This window comes from Ursus maritimus, unplaced genomic scaffold (assembly GCF_017311325.1).
Source record: "Ursus maritimus isolate PB19 unplaced genomic scaffold, ASM1731132v1 scaffold_21, whole genome shotgun sequence".
Lineage (NCBI taxonomy): Eukaryota > Metazoa > Chordata > Mammalia > Carnivora > Ursidae > Ursus > Ursus maritimus.
In genome coordinates this window covers 37,655,738-37,675,208 of record NW_024424564.1, presented here as the reverse complement: position 1 = coordinate 37,675,208, position 19,471 = coordinate 37,655,738, and the positions used below count along the sequence as shown (strand labels likewise).

General features: G+C 40.1%; 1 protein-coding gene and 1 long non-coding RNA gene across 5 annotated transcripts in view; one reads left to right on the top strand and one right to left on the bottom strand.

Annotated features, from left to right (window-relative positions):
• LOC103676500 overlaps window positions 1–19,471 on the top strand; it is a 51,296-nt gene that overhangs the window by 28,336 nt on the left and 3,489 nt on the right. The window contains exon 1 of one of the 2 annotated variants that reach the window (XR_572149.2): window positions 11,070–12,466. The exons of the other annotated variant lie outside the window; for it this stretch is intronic. This is a non-coding gene — a long non-coding RNA (uncharacterized LOC103676500). Of the gene's footprint in view, window positions 1–11,069; window positions 12,467–19,471 lie in introns of those variants that run through there. 2 annotated transcript variants of the gene reach the window in all.
• Window positions 690–19,471, bottom strand: part of DRAM1 (DNA damage regulated autophagy modulator 1) — a 79,219-nt gene continuing 60,437 nt past the window's right edge. The window contains exons 8-9 of one of the 3 annotated variants that reach the window (XM_040637377.1): window positions 5,809–5,875; window positions 690–1,561 (exon numbers count right to left, since the gene is read on the bottom strand). In XM_040637377.1, the coding sequence (XP_040493311.1) occupies window positions 5,828–5,875 (48 nt within the window). In that variant the 3' untranslated portion in view covers window positions 690–1,561; window positions 5,809–5,827. Of the gene's footprint in view, window positions 1,562–3,073; window positions 5,876–19,471 lie in introns of those variants that run through there. The other 2 variants (XM_040637379.1, XM_040637376.1) reach the window with 2 other exon arrangements.

Here is a 19,471-nt window from a genome sequence, read left to right as displayed (position 1 = left end):
TACCTCTGCAGCCTCTCTGCCAGTCAATCCTTTTCAGCTATTCCCAGTTCAGGCACATGTTGCCTCCCACCTATACCCTTGAAATCACCTCCAGCCCTGTTTCCCTTCAACTCCTAAATTCCAACACTTATCAAAACTTCTAAAGCCCAGCTCTAAGGATGTCACCTCCCAGCTCAAAACCCCCCCGTTTCTCCCCACCACCTAACAAACAAAATCCAAATTCTTTAGCCTAATGTTCAAGGCCCACCCACACTCTTACCCCAATATAACATTATAATGTGATTTCCTCCTACTCCCTTACATGTACTCCAGCCAAAATGTACTATTCATATCCCGTATATACCTTTCCCATTCTAGCATCTTAGCTTTGTCTGTGCTGCTCTTCTCTTCTTACTTTCCTAACTTCTTGCTGATCAAAATATGACCCCATCTTTCAAGGCCTAGTCAAAACTACTACCTCTTCTATGAAGTCCCTCTGGATTTTCCAGCAGGAAATCTTTTGGTCCTTGTGCATACTTTATCTGTTACGATTCTTACTACAGTTTATATTGTAAGCTTATTTTGTGTGTGCTTATATCAATAGCTTATCTCTGCTCAGATTATAAAATTCATTTCATTGATTCAACAAATATGTGTTGAGTGCCTACTAGGTGCTAGTGCAATACAGAAAATAGTGATTAATCCAGACAGAGTATTTATTTTAGAGGGCCATCCTAGGGCACCTACCAGGTATCTTGTAAGCACTTACTTGAATACATAACTTGAATACATATCTGAAAAACATATTTACAGACTAGAAAAGTAAGAATAAGAAGTAAATTTAAAAGGCTTCAGAGCAGCTGAATTAGGAGTTCACATCAGCTTGAAGTTAGTCTCTTGTCACTTTAGCCATAGAGACCCCAGCATGCTTTCACACAGAGCCCTTTGCTGTCAGTTACACACATCTCCGACAATAATAATCATGACAACAACCACAGTGAGCTTGGACATATGATTTCCAAACTCATGTCAGATGAGAAGCAGCAAATTGGGAGCAGGGAATAGAAATGGTACAATCAGTCACATGGGCTTCAGTGAAATGGACAGTCCAACAGCAAGGGAGGACCCAGAAGAGCTAAAAAACAAAACAACAATAATAATAATTTTTTAAAAAAGCAATCTGCAGCCATTTAAACTAGGGACAAACAGTTCTGCATACTTCTGAAGGGCCTGAGGACTTCTCAGTGTTATAGCATACTACTACTTTTAATGACAAGTCATCAAGCTGGATTATGTTTATATAGCACTATTTTAGAAGGCAGGGAAGAGTAATATATTGGAAATGTTTCCATCCAAGATAATTAAAACTCTTGGTGTTTAAAAGAATGAATCCTCAGCCCTCTATTAAACTCACTTATCCAGAACGACTCTCTCCCACCCCCACCCGCAGGCTCTGGAGCCAGGGTTTTATGGTACTCACTTGCATTTCTTGATTCATTTGCCTCAGAACATTCGTTGGCTCTCAGCATTTAGTTCAATTTTCATTCAGTAAGTTTCATTCCCATTTTATTTGCACAACACTCTAAAAGGGCCAATGGAGGACACAAAAGATTTGAAAAGTCTAGAACCTAGTCTTGTCTCAGAGATGCTCAGGGTCTAGTTTAGGAGATAAGACCTACATCCTTGAACCCACATCAGGACACAATAGAGTGAGATGTAAATAAGTGAATAGTGAAACAAACTTTGCAATGAAAGATTGTCTGGGAAAGGATTAGGGCTAATCAGGGAAGATTTTTAGAGCCTCTGAACGAAAAGTGGAAGATTTGGGAAGGGCATTTTGGTAAAGAAAACAGCACAAAGAGGAGTAACAACTCTAGGAAAAGAAGAGCAAACTCTGTGTAGGCAGTGGTAAAGAGCTGGCCTGACAGACGAACCGAGGGCCCTGCTTGGGGAAAATGAAATAAGTTTGAGGCATTTCCACAGGTTTGTACAAATCCCTGTCATCTTTCTAAAGTCCCGTCTTGGGCTGCCATAACAAAATACCATAGACTGGATGGCTTAAATGAAAGACATTTATTCTCACAGTTCTGAGGACTGGGAAGCCAAGATCAGGGTAATAGCTGAGTACCTTGGTTTCTGGTGAGGATCCAGGTTCCTCGCTTGCAGACAACCACCTTTTTTCTGTGTCCTCACATAGAGGAGTAGGAAAAAGCAAGGTTTCTGGTGTCTCTTCTTATATGACACTAATCTCATTGTGAAAGCCCCACCCTCATGACTTCCTCTAACCCTAATTACCTCCCAAAGTCCCCATCTCCATGTACCATCACATTGGGGGGTAGCCCTTAAACATATGATTTGACAAGAGTAGGGAAGCTGGGGGTAAGGACAAAAATATTCAGTCTGTAATAGGTCATATGACTGGAAATCCCTCTTTGAAAAGCCAAAAAAAAAAAAAATCAAGTTTGATGTATAGATTGGTACTCTCTTCAATTGTGTCATTTTGCTAGAGAGTTTATGTAACAGCTAGTTGCAAACTATAAAGCTGTCTTGATTTTCTTTAAGTTCATTTTACAAATGAAATTACAGGAAATGTAGGTTCTCCTTTGGTTAGAAGCTCTAGAGGATCTTACTTCTAGAAGACATCATCTAGTGCTGTGGATATGTCTAAAGCCTTAGGTGATGGTTAACAGATCCTACGAGTAATTGAGGATGAATACAAACAATGAGCTTACTTTGTACAGCTTGTTATCTGGTCAAGACTGGAGGTTTATCAGCCTCTTAAAATGAGGCTCTAATAACTGTGGTTTTACCTTTCTCACTAGACTGTAAACTCTGGTGGGGTAAGTGTGTTCCCCAGATTCTAGACCATCATCCACCACAGAAATGGGACTTACTGCTAAATTAACAGCTGAATAAATGATTGAGTGCAAGACAGATACATTTATTAACATTTGACCAAGGTTAAAGTCATGTATTTCTCAAAATTAACTTAGCTGAACTGGCTGAGATTCTTGTGACTGGTGGATCGTGACTTTTTAACAAATTAAAAGCAAACCACACAATCAGGGATTTTAAAGTAATTTTTTCACAGACATGTTTGTTGTAAATCCAACACACTTATCCTGTTGAATTGGCTGCTTTGTGTAATTGAGAGCCAATTTCAACGTTCACATGACAATGAAAATCTCAAGCTTAAATTTATTAATATGTTGTCTTGGCAGAACACCAGGCCTCTTAATAGCAAAATATGGAGAGAAAGGATATTAGTCTCCAAAGACTTGAATTTGATTTCGAAAATAAACGGATGTTCTTAAAAAAGTCATTCACAAGAAGACATAATTGTGGAGCTGTGGACTATAAAGTAATTTAAACAAAAAATAATCCAAAGGCCTAAGAAGCAAAGTTTAAGTATGTTAAGTAGTTGGAAGGCCATGGGGCAAAATATTTAAGTGTTTTAGGGCCCACCTGAGCAATTCAAGTTCTGAATAGTTGCTAACTCACTGATCAGTTAACTCCTAATCTAGACACACTTAACATATAATTTGCCAAATATACTAGGATATGAAGCAGAAGCACTGGATATTCAACCAGATGGGTCCCAGAAAAGGAGACTACTTCATTGCTAAAAACCATGGCTATCATTTATTGAGCACATAGAAGTATCTGTCCAGCACTATGTCAAGTGCCATACAGACTTATCTAATCCTTATAAACCCACCATTGAGCAGATGAGGAAACTAAGACTTAAAAATAGGTTAAGTAAATTTCTCCAAATCAACAAGTCTATAAAGGGCAAAGCAAGATTTTTGCCTTCACTATGGGCCATTCCATTCTATTCCACTGCTCCCCAAAAGATAGCCCTTGAAATGACAACATCAGCATCACCTCAGAATTTGTTAGAAATCAAAATCTCAAACCCCATCCAGACTTACTGAATCAGATTCACTGATTGTGGGACCTAGGAAATCTGTTATTAGCCAGCTCTCCAGGAGGTTCTAAAGCATGCCAAAGCTTGAGAAGCACATCTCCATCCTACTCTGTTTCTCCAAACTTTAGCAAATACGTATATTTCATTTGTGCCAGTGCAAATTCTTACAAAACCCGGAAAATTATCACATCCTTTTCTTTGAGCTATGTGAACAATAGTCACTATACCAGTGACCGTAATTCCTACAAATAAAATATATAAAATGAGCCCCAAGGAAAACAACCCAATAGCATTATCCATCTAAAGTATGAACAAGGGCTACAGTGATTGGAATTCTTTCAAGACCTGACTACACATATTGATTTGGGATTAAAACAGTAATCACTTAGCTCATTCTAAGCCTTAACAGATAAAATAGATTTTTAATATAAGCTCAGAAAGGAATATCTTGCCAAGAGGGCAAGAGTAACCATCCTGTGTGCTGTGACAAAAGTGAAATATAATATATGAAAATGGCAATCAGAATTCCAATCTATTGCTATGAGTAGTTGTCTTGCCAAATAATGAAATGTATTGACATTGGTGCTGAGCTGTCATTGGCACATTACACAAACATTGAGATTTTCTAAGCAAAGTTACTGGAAGTCATTCAAATATTTATAATGGTGTAATGGGTGAACTGGAGACTTTCTCTTTCAAAAAAATTTTGTTCCAAACTCCTTGATGAGAAAATATTTGGAATAAAGCACAATAGATTTATATACAGACTTATATGGCTGAAATTGATTTTTGTTTCCCTGGGAATTTAAGAATCTTTTTAATAGTTGAGAGCTGGTGTACAGCTGCAAAAGGTTGGCTTAATACAGAGCCAATATTTATGCTTTCTTGATAGAACAAATGAGAATTCTCTGTTTTCTATCTTACTTATGTTGAAAGCCTGGCAACACTGGGATATAATACTTGCTTCTTCAAAATGTTTTTAAATTGTTGTTCACTGTTTTGTATTTCATCTTGAAGCTGCTTTATTTATAATATTACTAAACCTCAAAGAAATCCATATGGTGGAAGTGAATGGAGAAACTTTGCAATTTCACTGTTTTATTCTTCTTTAATAGAATTTATACAAAACCGAAAATTGTTCAAGTCTGCTTTTTGTCTCAAGGTATATGTCTATACCTTGCGACAGGATGGCTTAAAGAAATCTAATTAAAGAAATTATATTACCCAGTAAACTTTATGGCTAGCATCTAATTCTGCAGAAATTGCCCTCTTTCTAACAGGCGTGTGAAAGTTTATGTAGATACTTGCTGTCTCTATATTTAAATAAAGCAAGCCTAGCCTCAGAAAAATACAAACATAGTTTTGTCTAAATGTAGGTCCAGCAATATTGTACCAGCAGCTCCTACTTCTTAATAATTTCTAGGTTCTTTCTAGACTTATTTATTTCTACTGCTTACCATTTGCCTACTCTGTTGAGGACCTACTAAGGGCCAGCCTTATGCTATTGCTTTACCTGGAATCATGTGTACAGGTGCAGTACTCTGACATATGATAACCTCTTGAGCAAATATTGTTACCCGCGTACATCTACCAAAGAATACAGAATTTGTCTGTAGACAAAGTAATTTATGCTTCCTGGATCCTAGCCCTCACTAGCAGAGTTTTGACATCATATGTATTCTCTTTTAGCAAAAAAAAAGTAAGATCAGGAATCCAAATGGTCAGTATATTGTAGAGGTTAACATCATGGAAACTGGTATCAAAGAGTCTTGAGTCCGGTCCTCGATCTATTGCTTACTACCTATGTGGCCTTGAACCAGTCACTGTAGCTGCTTGTGCCTCCATTTTTTATTTCATAGAGCTGTTGAGCAGATTTACTCAGAGAGTCCTCAGAAAAGTACCTGGTATGGAGTAGAGTGGTCAATATATGGATGCCATCATTGTTATTCTCTGGGCCTGTTCCATCACCTGTAAAATGGATGCAATAAACAAACAAATCTTATGGAATTTCTGTTATGGGGAAGGCTAGAGGTTCTATGAGGTCAAGAACTATGTATGTCTTTTCACTATTGTATCCTGGCACATAGTATAGATTACTGACATATAATAAGTATGAATAAAAATTTAAGAACAATTTAAGTGAATGAATAAATAAATTATGTATATAAAGCATTTGGCACAGTGTGTTCAATAAACGAGGGCTAGTTTAAGTATTTTTAACTATTTTGTGGAATCCATAATAGAGCTTTTGTTCAAGCCTGACCTCTGTCCATAGTACTGGGAAGTCTTTACTGGGAAGTCTTCACTTCCTGGTACTAAGAACTCCAAGAAGCTCTGTCCAGTAGCATTATGGAATTAATCCTTTGGCCTTGACTAGAAGGGAATTAGTGGTAAGAGCATTGTGCCAGAAATCTAGGAGATTAAGATTCAAGTTCTAGCTTCACAATTTCTTACTTGTTTGATCTTAGACAAGTCATTTTATCTCTTTGAGTCTATTTCTTCTATTGTAATTTGAATGGTTTGGATTGAAAGATACTCTTGTAACATTGGCTCTCTATAATTTTACAAATTATGTCATAACTCTTTGTTCCTGAACATATGAACAATTTTTATGGCTTATCCCTCATGTATATAGCATGCCTATTATACACACACACACACACACACACACACACACGTGTATGTAAGTCAGCAGTACTTGTTGTGAATTTCTTTATCCAATACAGGCACTTTTCTTCTGAAATTAAAAAAAAATTCCTCTCTCCATTTATATTTTTGGCAATTCCTGCATGAGAGTTTTACATTTAAATCTAGCCACATTAGATTACTAAGTGAGAAATGTTCTAAAAGAAAGGCTTGATTAAGAAAAACTAATGACTTATTTTATCCATTCCATCCCAATGTGATTTCCTCCTTCCACACTCATTCAACTTTTGTTTGTACCATTATTTGCTATTTCTTAAATATTCAACTGGTTAGGCATGTGTATATGCTTTGTCTCCCTATGTAAGAAGAGCTATGACCTACTATTTGCCAGGCACCCTGCTAGGGAATTCTCTAATTCTTTCAACAATCCTCAAAAATTAGAGATAAGGAAACTGGTAAGTACTTAAGTGGTCCCAAGTTCAAACCACAGTCATTGATGGCGCCAGAATTTGAAACTGGGTCTGTCTCATCAAAGTCAATGCTGCTTCTACTCTATACTGTCTTTCACATAGCTGCTTACCCTGTCAAATACCCACAGTCTAAAGATGTTCCTGGGAGCAGATCTGCTTATTATATTTGTTTGAACTATCCCCCCCATACACACACAGCATTGTGAACACAATAGGTGCTAGAAAATGTATGTTGAGTAAATGAAAAAAAAGGGGGGGCACATTGGGCCTTCCTCAGTTTTGTGACCTCATTTCTCTCTTAGAGGTCTCCTCTTTCTTCTTCTTCCTCTTCTTATTTATTTATTTATTTATTTATTTATTTATTTATGGATCAAAACAGGAAGTGGTAAGATTGTCACATGAATACAAATCTTGGAGTTATGACAAGTGCCAAACTAGCTCTAAGGCATCAAGGAAGTCAAAGCTTAGTCCCCTCTATTTCTTTCCCAGCACTCAGTGAGCCTGAATGTCAGGATTCCCATCTCATGACAGCCTCAGTAGACAGCAGCATGCTGTGGAGGGCACAAGCACTGTCCTAACCAGGGGTAGGGATCTCTAGACCCTTTCAAATTCTACACCAAAGAATTTTCTCTGGGCTTATGGAAGTATATTTTAAGAGAAGGTCTTTGGTATTATTAACACTTGTGTATATTTTGAAGATGAAAAGTCAGAGGTTGAATGAGGCCATTATTTCTGATCATGGAGTTGAGAGAGTTCATACTTACGTGGTGGTGATAAATGCAGTTTTGGAATCTTCTTTACTGGATACTCTTTTGAAAAGTAGGTAGTCATGAGCAATTTAAGAATGTTACATTAACTTAGCTCTTACATTAGGCAAGTTAAACTGACAACTGTAACAAGCAGTCCCAAACTTGAAGTTTTACACAATAAAGTTTTATTCTTATTCATGCAATAATATAATGTAAGTATTCTTGGTCAGCCAGTGATCCCCCAAATAATATCTCAAGGGTCCAAGCTCCTTCCTTCTTATAGTGCCACCTGCTCTAGATCTTCAGAGTCCCCTCCATTAAGCTTCAAGATGAAAAAAGAATGTGGAAGATTAAACAGAAAGTTCTTATAGGCCAGGCCTCCATACATATCATTGGCCAGAATTCAACCATATGGCCACACCTAACTGCAAGGAAGGCTAGGAAAAGCAGTCTAGCTGAATGCCCAATAGGAAAAGGAAATGAGGTGTAGGGAGCACACAGCAGTTTCTGTCCCAGCTCTAAATGTATACTTCCCATCCAGCCTTAAGGATTTAGCTGTGTTCCATGTACAGAGCCAATAAATGGTTGCTCTTGTTACAATTGGTACATCTGATATAATCTAGTAACCATTATCTGAGACACTATGTAGTGCACAGCCAAGTGTTAATTGTGGGCTGTGATAAATAAGACACGACTTTGCCCCTAAGAATTTTGCACTAAAATAGAGCTCTCAACCAACTCTAAAATGGAGAAGAATAAGAATTAAATAGAGGTCAAAGTGTTTTTTACATATATTTGATTATATGCCTGTCTGCCCTAACTTTAAGCCTCTCAAGACCAAGACCTCATAACATATCTTTGTGGTCTTTATTCAGTGTCTAGCATATAGCAGGTATTTTAGAAGTGTTTTTTAAGAGAACAAAACAAAGAACTATGTTGAAGGAGTGCAGAGAATGAAATAATTATGTGTTGTTGTAAGTTCTGCACTATACAACTCTAGGAGGTACAATTCACCTTGTGGTCATTGTGAATGGCTCTCCTTAGAGTTGTATTGCATACAATTTGCTCATCTATATGTGACAGCCCTGGGGAAAAGAGCAACCCAAAAATGCATCCAGGAGAACATTAAAATTGAACTGGGCTTTGAGATATACAAAGAATTTCTACATATGAAAAAAGGAGAGGAGAGGAAAGGTGCTCCAGACTGAGGAAAGAAGCCCATCCAGAAGCCCAGAGTTCTAGAAAGACAGCTGATAGATCAGGTAGCTGAGAGTTATGCTGATGGAAAGTAATGGATAAAAGGTGAAGTTACTTTGTTGCTCAATAGTGAAGGGTGTTGATTACACACTGAGAAGTGTGAAGTTTTTTTGGTAAACATTCTGGAGTTGTTGTTGTTTTTGGAGGACAGAAATAATGTGTGCCCACTCATGTTTGAGGAAGATGACTCTATCATGTAGAAGATGAAGAAATGATAGGTGAGGAGATCATGTGGGAGACCACTACCTCACTGCAGCTGAGCAGTGATAAAGACCTAACTAGGACGATGGGAGAGTGGAAAGGAAGAAGAAGACAAAAGGACTTTGTGACTTTTTGGCTGCCCCAGGTGACAGAGAGGAGTGAAAAAATTCTCCAAGGTGATGTGGAAGATAGTGTGGACAATTCATTGCAGAAAGAGAACAGGAGTTTTAAAAAGGAAAATGATGCATTTGGTATGTGTTGCATTTGAGGTGTCAGCAGGATATCTATATAAATACCCAGAAAGAGGGGAGATGATTTCTGAACTATCAGCTCATGGCGGCCAGGCAGAGAGTACAGAGCAATGGTTCTTAACAGGTTGTGTGTGTATGGGGAGGGGGAGATTGGTCTGGCTTACCTATCACTGAGTATGAAATAAACTACCACAGAAAGCTTAACACAGCCACTTATCTTGCTCATGATTTTGTGTGTCAGTATTTGAGGACAGACTAGATAGGCTAGGTAGTTTTGTTCTATGTGGTCTTAACTATAGTGGCTGGGCCTGGAGGATCCACTTTTAGGATGGTTCTTTATTCATACATGGTGCCTCCATGTCCCACACATGAGGTCTTATCATTTGAGGTACTCCCTATGGCTTGGGTTTCTCATGCCATGGTGGTCTCAGGATATCTGATCACACTTCCTATAAGAGGCAGGAGTTCAAGCTACCAGATCAGTAAAGGGCCATGCCTAGAACTGGCACAGTGTTTCTTCTGTTACATTTTATTGGTCACAGGGCCTAACCACATTCAAGAACTTGAGGATAGATTCCACCTCTGCATGGGGAAAATGGCATGGTCACATTGCAGAAGGGTATGTGGGATGGGAAATATTTTGGGGCCATCTTTCAAAAATACTGTTTGCTACAGGGGTGTCCATCAAAGTCACGTGCAGGGATTTTTCAAATTATGGCGACTATGCTTCCAAGTTTTTTTTAATTTTTTGTTTTTTTATTTTATTTTTAAGAATCTCTACATCCAACATGGGGCTCAAACTCATAACCCTGAGATCAAGAGTTGCATGCTTAGATGGTGATCTAAGCCAGCCAGGTGACCCTACTTCCAAGTTTTAAATAGGTTGTACAAGAAATTCTGATACATATCCCTGACTAAGACCCACTGGTACAGAACAGAAAGAAAAAGTAGCTCAGAAATGAAATGTAACAGGAAGAACAACTCTGAATAGGGAGCTCCTGCTGATAGACCAGAGATGAAAGGAATGAGCTCAAGGCATTATGGGAGCCAGAGCAGGAGAGCATTCAAGAAGGGAGCAGTCAGAAGCACCAAATTCTATGGAGATAGAATAAGAAGCAAGCAGAGGTTGCTGGATTTGGATTTAAAATCTCTCCAGGCTTCTCTGAACTCTATTGCAGTTAGGGTTGGGATCCCAATTCTGAGGCTTGCAAACTGAGTCTGCATGCAGCTAGAATTGGTTCCTTTTGCAGTCAGTTTACTGCATCAGGTATAGGAAGCACATCAGGCTAGGACTTGAGAGAACTAAGTTCAGATTCTGACTTGGCTGCGTATTCACTCTGTGACTCTATACAGGTCACCTCGTCTCTCTGGGCTTCAGACTCCTTTGCTCTGAATTCTATATTAATATTTAAAATGCCATATTCTGTTCTTGTTTGCATTCAACAAATGTTTATTTTCTTGAGATATTTTTTAATGAGACTTGAAAATACTGTTTTTTAATGTGGTATTACTTGGGACCAGAATAAGGGAAAACATCTGCTTTTCTTTCTTTCTTTTTTTTTTTGACAGAGATTCTAAATCTTTATAATTTACATGAAAAAAAATTACAACGGTCATACTGGGTTTCTTTCAAATGTGAAGGAAGAAAGGAGGCTTTGCAAATGAAAATGATAGAAACCATCTTAGTAGGAAAATAATTTGAAGATGGTGTTTGCTCATAATGGCTCAAAGAAGTCCCCAAGTCCTTGCCTTCACCAGGACATCCTGGTAGATAGGTAATATAAGAGAGATAAAGGTTGATAAACTCTCTGGAGAGTGCTGTCAGATGGGTTATGATGACTAGGTTTGCTTTACACTCCTCAGTCCCTTACCGGATGCAACTAATGAGACAGTGGTATGAGCCTGGATGTTCCTCAATCAGCCACTGGGGAGATCCTCAAGCAGTATCCTTCCCACCCAGCCCCCAACAGGGCTCTCCAGGCATCTGCCTTTAGCAAAGCCAAGGCTAAAGCAGAGTTTACACAGCTGGGCCTTAGTTTCATGAGGATCTTCATTCTTTGCAGTCTGATTCTCAGTGCTACTTTGGGATATCTCTGAAGATGGGAAGCCAGTTTAGCTCCAATCATCAAGTAAGTTACTAGTCAGCCCTCCCACTTCCAAATCCAGACCTTTTTACTTCAGCCTGGTCCCTTCCTCTGTCCCCCTAGCTACTACTCGCTGCTCATTCCCCACTCGGTGTCTTCTTGCTCATATTTTCCCTAACTTCACTTTCTCTCTCTTTCTCTTTCTTTCTTTCTTTCTTTCTTTCTTTCTTTCTTTCTTTCTTTCTTTCTTTCTTTCTTTCTTTCTTTCTCTTTCTCTTCCTTTCTCTTTCTCTTTCTCTTCCTTTCTCTTTCTCAAATCCTAATCAGAGTTCAGAGCGGGCTAAATTCTGCCTCTCCCTGGAGCTTCCCCTGCCAACTCTAGGCCTCTGCACCTCCTCCACACAGGTGTGATTTACCCACTAGGCAGGCTGAGTATGTGCTTAGGGCACTTGTAAGTCAGGGGTCTTAGCCATCCCACCCCTACCCACACCTCACCACACACACACACACACACACACACACACACACACACAGAAACCTCAGCTTTAATGAACATATACAGAATTTTCAAATGGGAGAATCTAAGAAGATTTTATTTTAACTTTAGCATATGTAACCTTTGTGACATTTCAAGAAATAACATTTGTTCTTCATTATGTAGGGAGGGGCACAAAGGATTACATTTTTCAGTTTAGGGTCTTTAGAGTTCTTAATTTTATATTGATCTTTCCTCTGAAATTACATTGTGCTCATTGTGTTTTCCGTAGACATTGGCATTTAACTGTATATTGTCACGTGTATGACCTGGTGGCTGACCACGTGGATTCTGAAGTCAGACTGATGTGTTGAAATCTTGACTCTGACACTAACTAGCTGTGGGACCTTGGGCAAAGTATTTGTGGTAGGTAATCTCCAGTCATAGCTGTCATAACTCCTTCTCCCTGCCACTCCTGCATTGAGAGGTAGAACTTGTTTTCCCTTCTCTTAAATTTTGCTGGGCCGGTTACAGGTTTGACCAATAGATCGTGGGAGAAGTGATGTTCTAAGATTTCAGAGACTGGGCCTTAAGAGAACTGGGAGTTTCCATTTGTTCCCTCTTGGAGGGTTCTTCTTAAGACTCTAGCTTCCATCCCAGGAGAGATAATGGAGGAGTATAGATGTCCTCTGGTGGGCAGTCTCAACTGTGCCCCAGCTGATATCCAACACCAGTTGCTAGCCATGTGAGCAAGCCATCTTGGATGGTCTAGCTCTGTCGAGCCTCCAGATAAGTGTAGCCCCAGATGACCTCATGTGGAACAGAACTGCCCAGCTGAGCCTGGCCAACTCTGAATCATCAGACATAATAAGATGGTGTTACTTCAAGACACTAAGTTTTGAAGTGGTTTGTTATATAGAAATAGATGACTGAAACAGTATTTAACCCTACTTAGATTTGGTTTCTTCCTCTGTAAAATGGAGTCAATAATGGTACCTATTTCATGGTATTATTTTGAGGATCAAATGAGATTAAATGTATGGTAACTGCTTAGTGATGTTATCATTATTATTATGTTTAATCATGCAAGGAAGGCTCTGTCGCTGGTTAAAATAGTTCAAGAATCAGAGTGCAGGAAGTGGGGGAGGGCAAGGGAGAAAAGGAAGGTGTAGGAAATAAATGAATTACTATTTATTGGGAGCCTACTAGGTTCCAGGCCCCATGCTAGGTGTTCGCATATATGATCTCCCTTGTTCTTGACAGAAAACTTGTTAGGGGTATGTTATTATCCTTATCATAGAGTGAAGGCACAGAGATGTAAGTGGGCTTCAAAGTGGGCTGTGTAACTTTTTTTCCCACACATTTTGGACTGAGGGGCTTCCTGAGATCTTTCAAAGTGTAATTTCTGCTTTTAATGAGAAATTACATATCCAGCCAGATTCTAATCAACTCCATCAATATTCTGCCTCTTATAGGAACACTGAGGAAAACTTAAGAATATCTTCCAAAGTCCTTCACTTCCAGTAATAAATTATTACAAATCTAGCACCAGGGAATCTAGTAAAATCTTTCATGAAACTAGTTATTTTTAGCTTATATCACTTCTCAGAGAAACAACTTCAGACATGTAAAGCTGTACTGCCTTTTATTTTTTCCTAAAATACCACCTTTAGCCCTCTAAGAAGTGTTTCCCCATTAAGTCTATATACATTAGTGCTTAATTTGTAAATGAGAAGTTAAGGTATCTTTCCTCACAGAGCCAGTTTGCTTGGTAAGATCAGCACAATACTGATAAGAAAACCTATACTAGGCCCCTCAAACTGGGCCTCTGAGATTCTGGCTGAAAGCTCACCACAGATCTGGGTCCAATAATAAAATCCTCCTCGAATCTGGGAGCATTCAGCTCATTTCTGCCTTCTCAATCTTTTAAGTGCTTCCTTCCCATGCTGCTTCTTTTCCTTTCCCCAGTTCCTTGCAAAATCTTGTTCCAAAATGTCAGTCAACCATCAGCTAATGGGATCAGAAGTTGCTTCACAATCACAAAACCTCCTGTTCCCGGGCCCAGGGGCCCCCATTACCATCCCATGTCCCAAGATGACCTCCAGTCTCCATGACGTAAGAAGACATTTCAGAGCAGCTTTATAAACGGAGAAACTCATTTGTTATTTTTTCAAGGGACCAAGAAAAGAAAATGTTATGAACAAGGAAATTGTTGGTGGGTCACTGGCTGGGACACTGAAATTTGAACATTGAACAATTAATTTGAGGATAATATAAACAGGTTTCATTATACAGATTTTAGGAATATGATATGAATAGTCTGTTGTTTTGAATTCTAGAATGTTCCTCCCCCTACTGTGCCCCCACTCCCACCCCCTCTTACTATGACTTGGCATTCTCCCTCTTACTACTCTACTCTGCTGGTTGTTTTCTCCATCTACGCCTGCTGTTGGGAGTGCAGATGAACTCTGCATTTGGCTTCATGTGGTTGCCTTGCCTACATTTATTCTGACATTTATTCTGGTTTCCTATTGTGTTGCTGACACACATTTTTAAGGGTTCCATTATGTTAGGGTTTTTTTCCTACTCTCTTCAGAAAAATTGACTTTTCAAAGGAATATTTTAAAAATTATTTTTGTTTAAAGAAATGTTTCTAGTTCTTTGTCCTGTTTCACAATTATAGCCATGTAATCCATAAGGAATCCATTAATGTGTAAGAGGCTTTGAAGCTGCTAGATGTGTGTGTGTATGTGTGTGTGTGTGTGCGCACGCACACTGTTTTTTTCTTTTTCTCTCAGAATCTGGCTGCTGCCAACCACTGATTTAGGAATGTTTAGGGGTATATGCCAACTCAATAATCAAAATCATTTTGGTACTGGGAACCCAACCACAGTCTCTGTAGAGCAGTGGAATTTATTGCTTGCTCCAGTATTAGGTAATAGTACCAACAACATTTTGAATAAAGAAGAGTCTGATAAGATGTGAAAGAATGTCAGGATAATTCATTTTGATCATAAAACAATGCTTGTTTTGAGTTGAAATACTAAAGGCACAAATAGCCTGATGGTCCATGACTTCCTTCCCTTGACTTGGTATAGGAATATGATTCATAGCGTACTTCAGGTTTGAGGCTCCACACAAAGTGCTGATTTGCTGCTACATACACATCCCTGTTTTCATTCCACAAATACATACCTAGTACTGATTATGGGCCAAGCACTGGCCAAGGCATTGGGACTGCAGTGGTGAACAGGGTAAACACAATTCCTGCCACATGGCACTTTCTGAAGGAAGATATCTTGGCTTCATAGATTACTTGCTGTTAGGACATTTGAGGCACATGCATAACAAAGTAATAGTGAAGCTTGAGTCCTACTGAACTGTGTTCTGATCCAGGCTATACCACTCCAAGCTGTTTTATCTTGAACAATTTATGTGACCTCACTTCAGATTCTAAATTCCAATAGAACTTACATCATAGGGTTATTGTTGAGGGTTAAGTGAAAAAAATCTTTGTACAGCTTTTAGCAAAGTGCTTGGTTAATAACCAGTAGTAGTAGAAGTAGTAGTAGTAGTAGATGAGCCACCCTGGCCTTCAGCAAAGAAGGGTAAGTTTCCTCATTCTTGACGCAGCAAGTTCATGGGACCAACCATCACTGGCAAGTCACAGATCCAACCCACCGTGGAGTCTCTTCAATTTGAGGGAGAGAAAAAGAAAGTGTTGCCCAATGCTCAGAACCACATCCTTTGCTTCTAAATCTACAGTTCCTCCTACTGCTCATGGAAGGAAATGCAGCTCCTTCCTCCCCAGGAGGGTAGTTGCCAGCTCCTCTGTGGTGAGGATTCTTCACACTACCTGAGCCCTGACATTTCAGACCCCATAAGGGGCAACCCCCTCATCATCCCTGAGACCTGCCACCAGTGATTGTGCCAGTGGAAGCCCACCATGCTATGGTATAGACTTTTCCCACTCACTCTGCCCCTTCTGTTTCAGCAGGATCCCCATCTTGCTCCATATTGAGCCTAAAACAGCAGATCTAGAACTTCCAACGTTGCTGGGACCTTCAGGAGTCACAAGAAACCCATCTTTCTGATGGATCCTGGATTGTCTTTCCCTTTGGGACATCCCTGATTTCAAACACTTATCTCCAAAAGAGCACTCAACAGTTATCGTATGGCTGCCATGTGCCCTGATGTTTTGACTGAGACAACGTGGTTACCATACCTAACCAGGTCTCTCCCAGAATAGTCACAAGGTTCTCCTGGACACAATGGGAATGCAGGGAAGAAAGCTGTGTCCACCTGTTCCTCTGCTGTATGCCTCTTCAGAAGCCATGTCTTCTACCCAGCAGGAGAGAGAAGTTTGCTTGGTGTCCATCCTAGGAATCTAGGTGCCAAAAGAACCTAGGTGCCAAAGGAACCCACTGTAGCCAATGTGCCCACTCCCTTCCCCATGAAGAGGTCAGGCACAGAAAATTTCCCCAGATCCTGCCCAGCTCATCTACCTCTAAGGGGCCTTACCATAGCTAATATGTGAGAGAAGAACAAATTTAAATGAAATAAACATGAACGTCCTCCTAATAATAATAGTGCTATTAATCCAACACTTAGTGAGTGCCCAATTAACTACATGGTGCCAGAGGAGAGACAAATCCCAGCCACCCTCTTGGTAGTTTAGCAAGATGCTGGCTTAGCAGGTCTGTGCTAGCTTGAGGGAAGAACAAGCTGATGCCAGAGGCTAATCTCTAGAGGCTCTGTCTTCAAACAAGACTATTTCCTCAACCAGGAAATTTCCTGTATCACATAGTATATCATATGTTCTCTGCCATCCTTTTCTTATAAATCCACGTAGAGGGCGGGGTCCTTTCCCTGGAGCCATTTCCCCGGGGGCATCCAGCTGTGGCCAGTCAAGCACACATCTGTCAGATGATGGCAGCCCAGGGTAGCTATGGGTTCTGTGGCCTCTTATGTGGAAGCTTCCCCAGTAAACTGTACTTCACTTTCTGCATATCACTAGTAAGGCGTGTTTCTCTGCTGCCTTGGCATGACAGCGTCAGAACCCAGGAAATTAGCCATCGTGAAGGTATGAAGAACTCAAGGTCTCTGTACACAAGTAGTTAACAGTTTCGTGGAAAAGAACTCAAAGACGATAATAAATGCAGTACATTTATAGACACTTGAGGTGAAGGGACTTTAATAGGCTGTCACTGAACCCCCACTCTAGGCAACAGATTATAATCTTAACTAAAATGCATACTTCTGCCTAGATTAGCAAAGTCCTGGAGGGCCACTTATAAAGGGGGCCCACACTGGTTCCTGGACCCTCACTTTCACTCTTCAGGGAGAAAAGAAGCCCCCACAGATGACTATATCTGACAAGAACTTGCTCTAGGAACGAACCCAAAATGAAGAGATATTCACTAATAATAATATATAATAAAAATAGTAAAATTCACAAATAAGGGGAACTAATTTACTAATTTTTGTGGAGAATAAACCACCACTCTTTATTCACATTGATTCATTTAAGAAAGTTAACAGAAAATATATGTCTATATTACCCACAATATATTTATACCCACAAGTAATGTTTCAACATGAGCAACCATTTCAAGTGCATGGAAACACGGCCATTGGCCATTTAAAGTGAGATGGCAAACCTAGGTAAATACTCAGGCTGGGACTGATGTGTTCAGATTAGGCCCTACACATGAGTGCAGGGCTGGAGTGGGGAGGGCATGCTGAACTGGGGCATATACACCTCTTATACACTCTTGTGTGGGTGTAAGCACCCAGAGTTAGGGGTGCCATACTTTTCTTCCACACACAGACACTATCCACCCACAAAGCCTAAAGGAGTCCACTTTTCCTCATTCATCTACTTAAAAGGGCTCCTTTTTATAATTGGTATAATTTGTATGTGCTAGCAGGTGTCTCACCTTTCCTCAAAGCCTTTCAGGACTTGATAGTTCTAAGGGCAAGTGGGGTACAGGGCACCTGACTACTAATAGCTTGAACCATCCATCCCCATTAGGAAATGACAACTTCATAAAGACCTTGGATTTTTGGACTCTGGTCTTCTCCCCGTAGGTAACCAGGGAGCTTTAGAGAATAATTGGTCCTGCTTATCAAGCTGGGTTTTTTAAAACTGAATCTTTCTGAGATAATTGTAGATTCACATGCAGTTGTAAAAAATACAGAGAGACATACTATTTACAACTTTACCAAGATTTAATTATTTAAACCAACATTTGTTGAACACTTTTTCTGTGCCAGCCATCAGGACAACAAAGATGCCCAGTGGGATCCCTGGGCTTCTGTTCCTTTAAGTTCTCATGATGAAGACAGGCACAAAATATCTCTTTAATGAAGTTCATTGTGCAGACTGCCAAGAGGGAAGTGAGCATGTTGGAAGAAGAGTCCTGGGCAGTGCCTTAGGGGATGAGTAGAAGTTTTTCAAGAGAAATGGGTGTTGGATGGGGCAATCTGGGCAGAGAAAACAGCACAGGCAAAGGCTCAGAAGTATGAAATAACATGGTGTGTGCTGGGAGCCATTCAAGTAATTCAGCATGGATTGGAACAAAAAATTCAAGGAAGAGAGTTCAGAGGCATCTGGGGAATGAGAAGGGAATGTTGTGTGATCCTGGCCTCCCACATTCTATGCTGGGGAAATGAAAAACAGATGGGAAATATGCTCCCAAACATGGCCCAAGCATGGCTCTCAGGGAAGCAGGAGAGAGTCTTGTTCCGGTTTGAGGAGCCCACAGAGCCTTCATTTCCAATTTTTGGATTATGGCGCACTTCCTTCTGTGCCCTTCACCCAAGGTGAAGAGCAGGAAGTCTAGCTCATATCTTTCCTCTTCTGCACAGAGTGGCAATTGGAATAAAACAGAGTGCCTCCCCTCTACCAATCTGGGCTACCACATGGGGCAAAGCACCCTAAGCTCCCATCTGGCATGAAATTTATCCAGAAGTCCTGTAAGGGATCAGTGAAGGACACAGAAGTTAGTTGATGATGTTGCTGGCAAACTCAGTGGAGAGTAACCAAAGTGGTCTGTAGGACAGACCACCTGAGCTGGGAATCAAAGGGGAATCCCATCCATACTCCAAAGAAATAGACAACCCCAGAAAACTGAGATGAAGCAAGTTAACCAGGACTCCAGGCCCTGACTGAGCTGAGAAACAGCTGACCTGGAGTATTCTAGCCACAGAGGTCCACAGAAGGTGCCAGTAGATCAAGGAGTAACCAGGTACACAGGGAAATAATTTCCTCAAAGACAGTGAAAATTCAAGGAGTAGCATGGGATCTGAGTTCCTACCTGCTCACCTCCACAGTCACATGATAAGCAAATGCGTGTATTTACAGACATTCTGGAGGAGAAGACAGGGAAGGCATACTGAGATACGTAAATGTAAGTTTCCTTATTACTC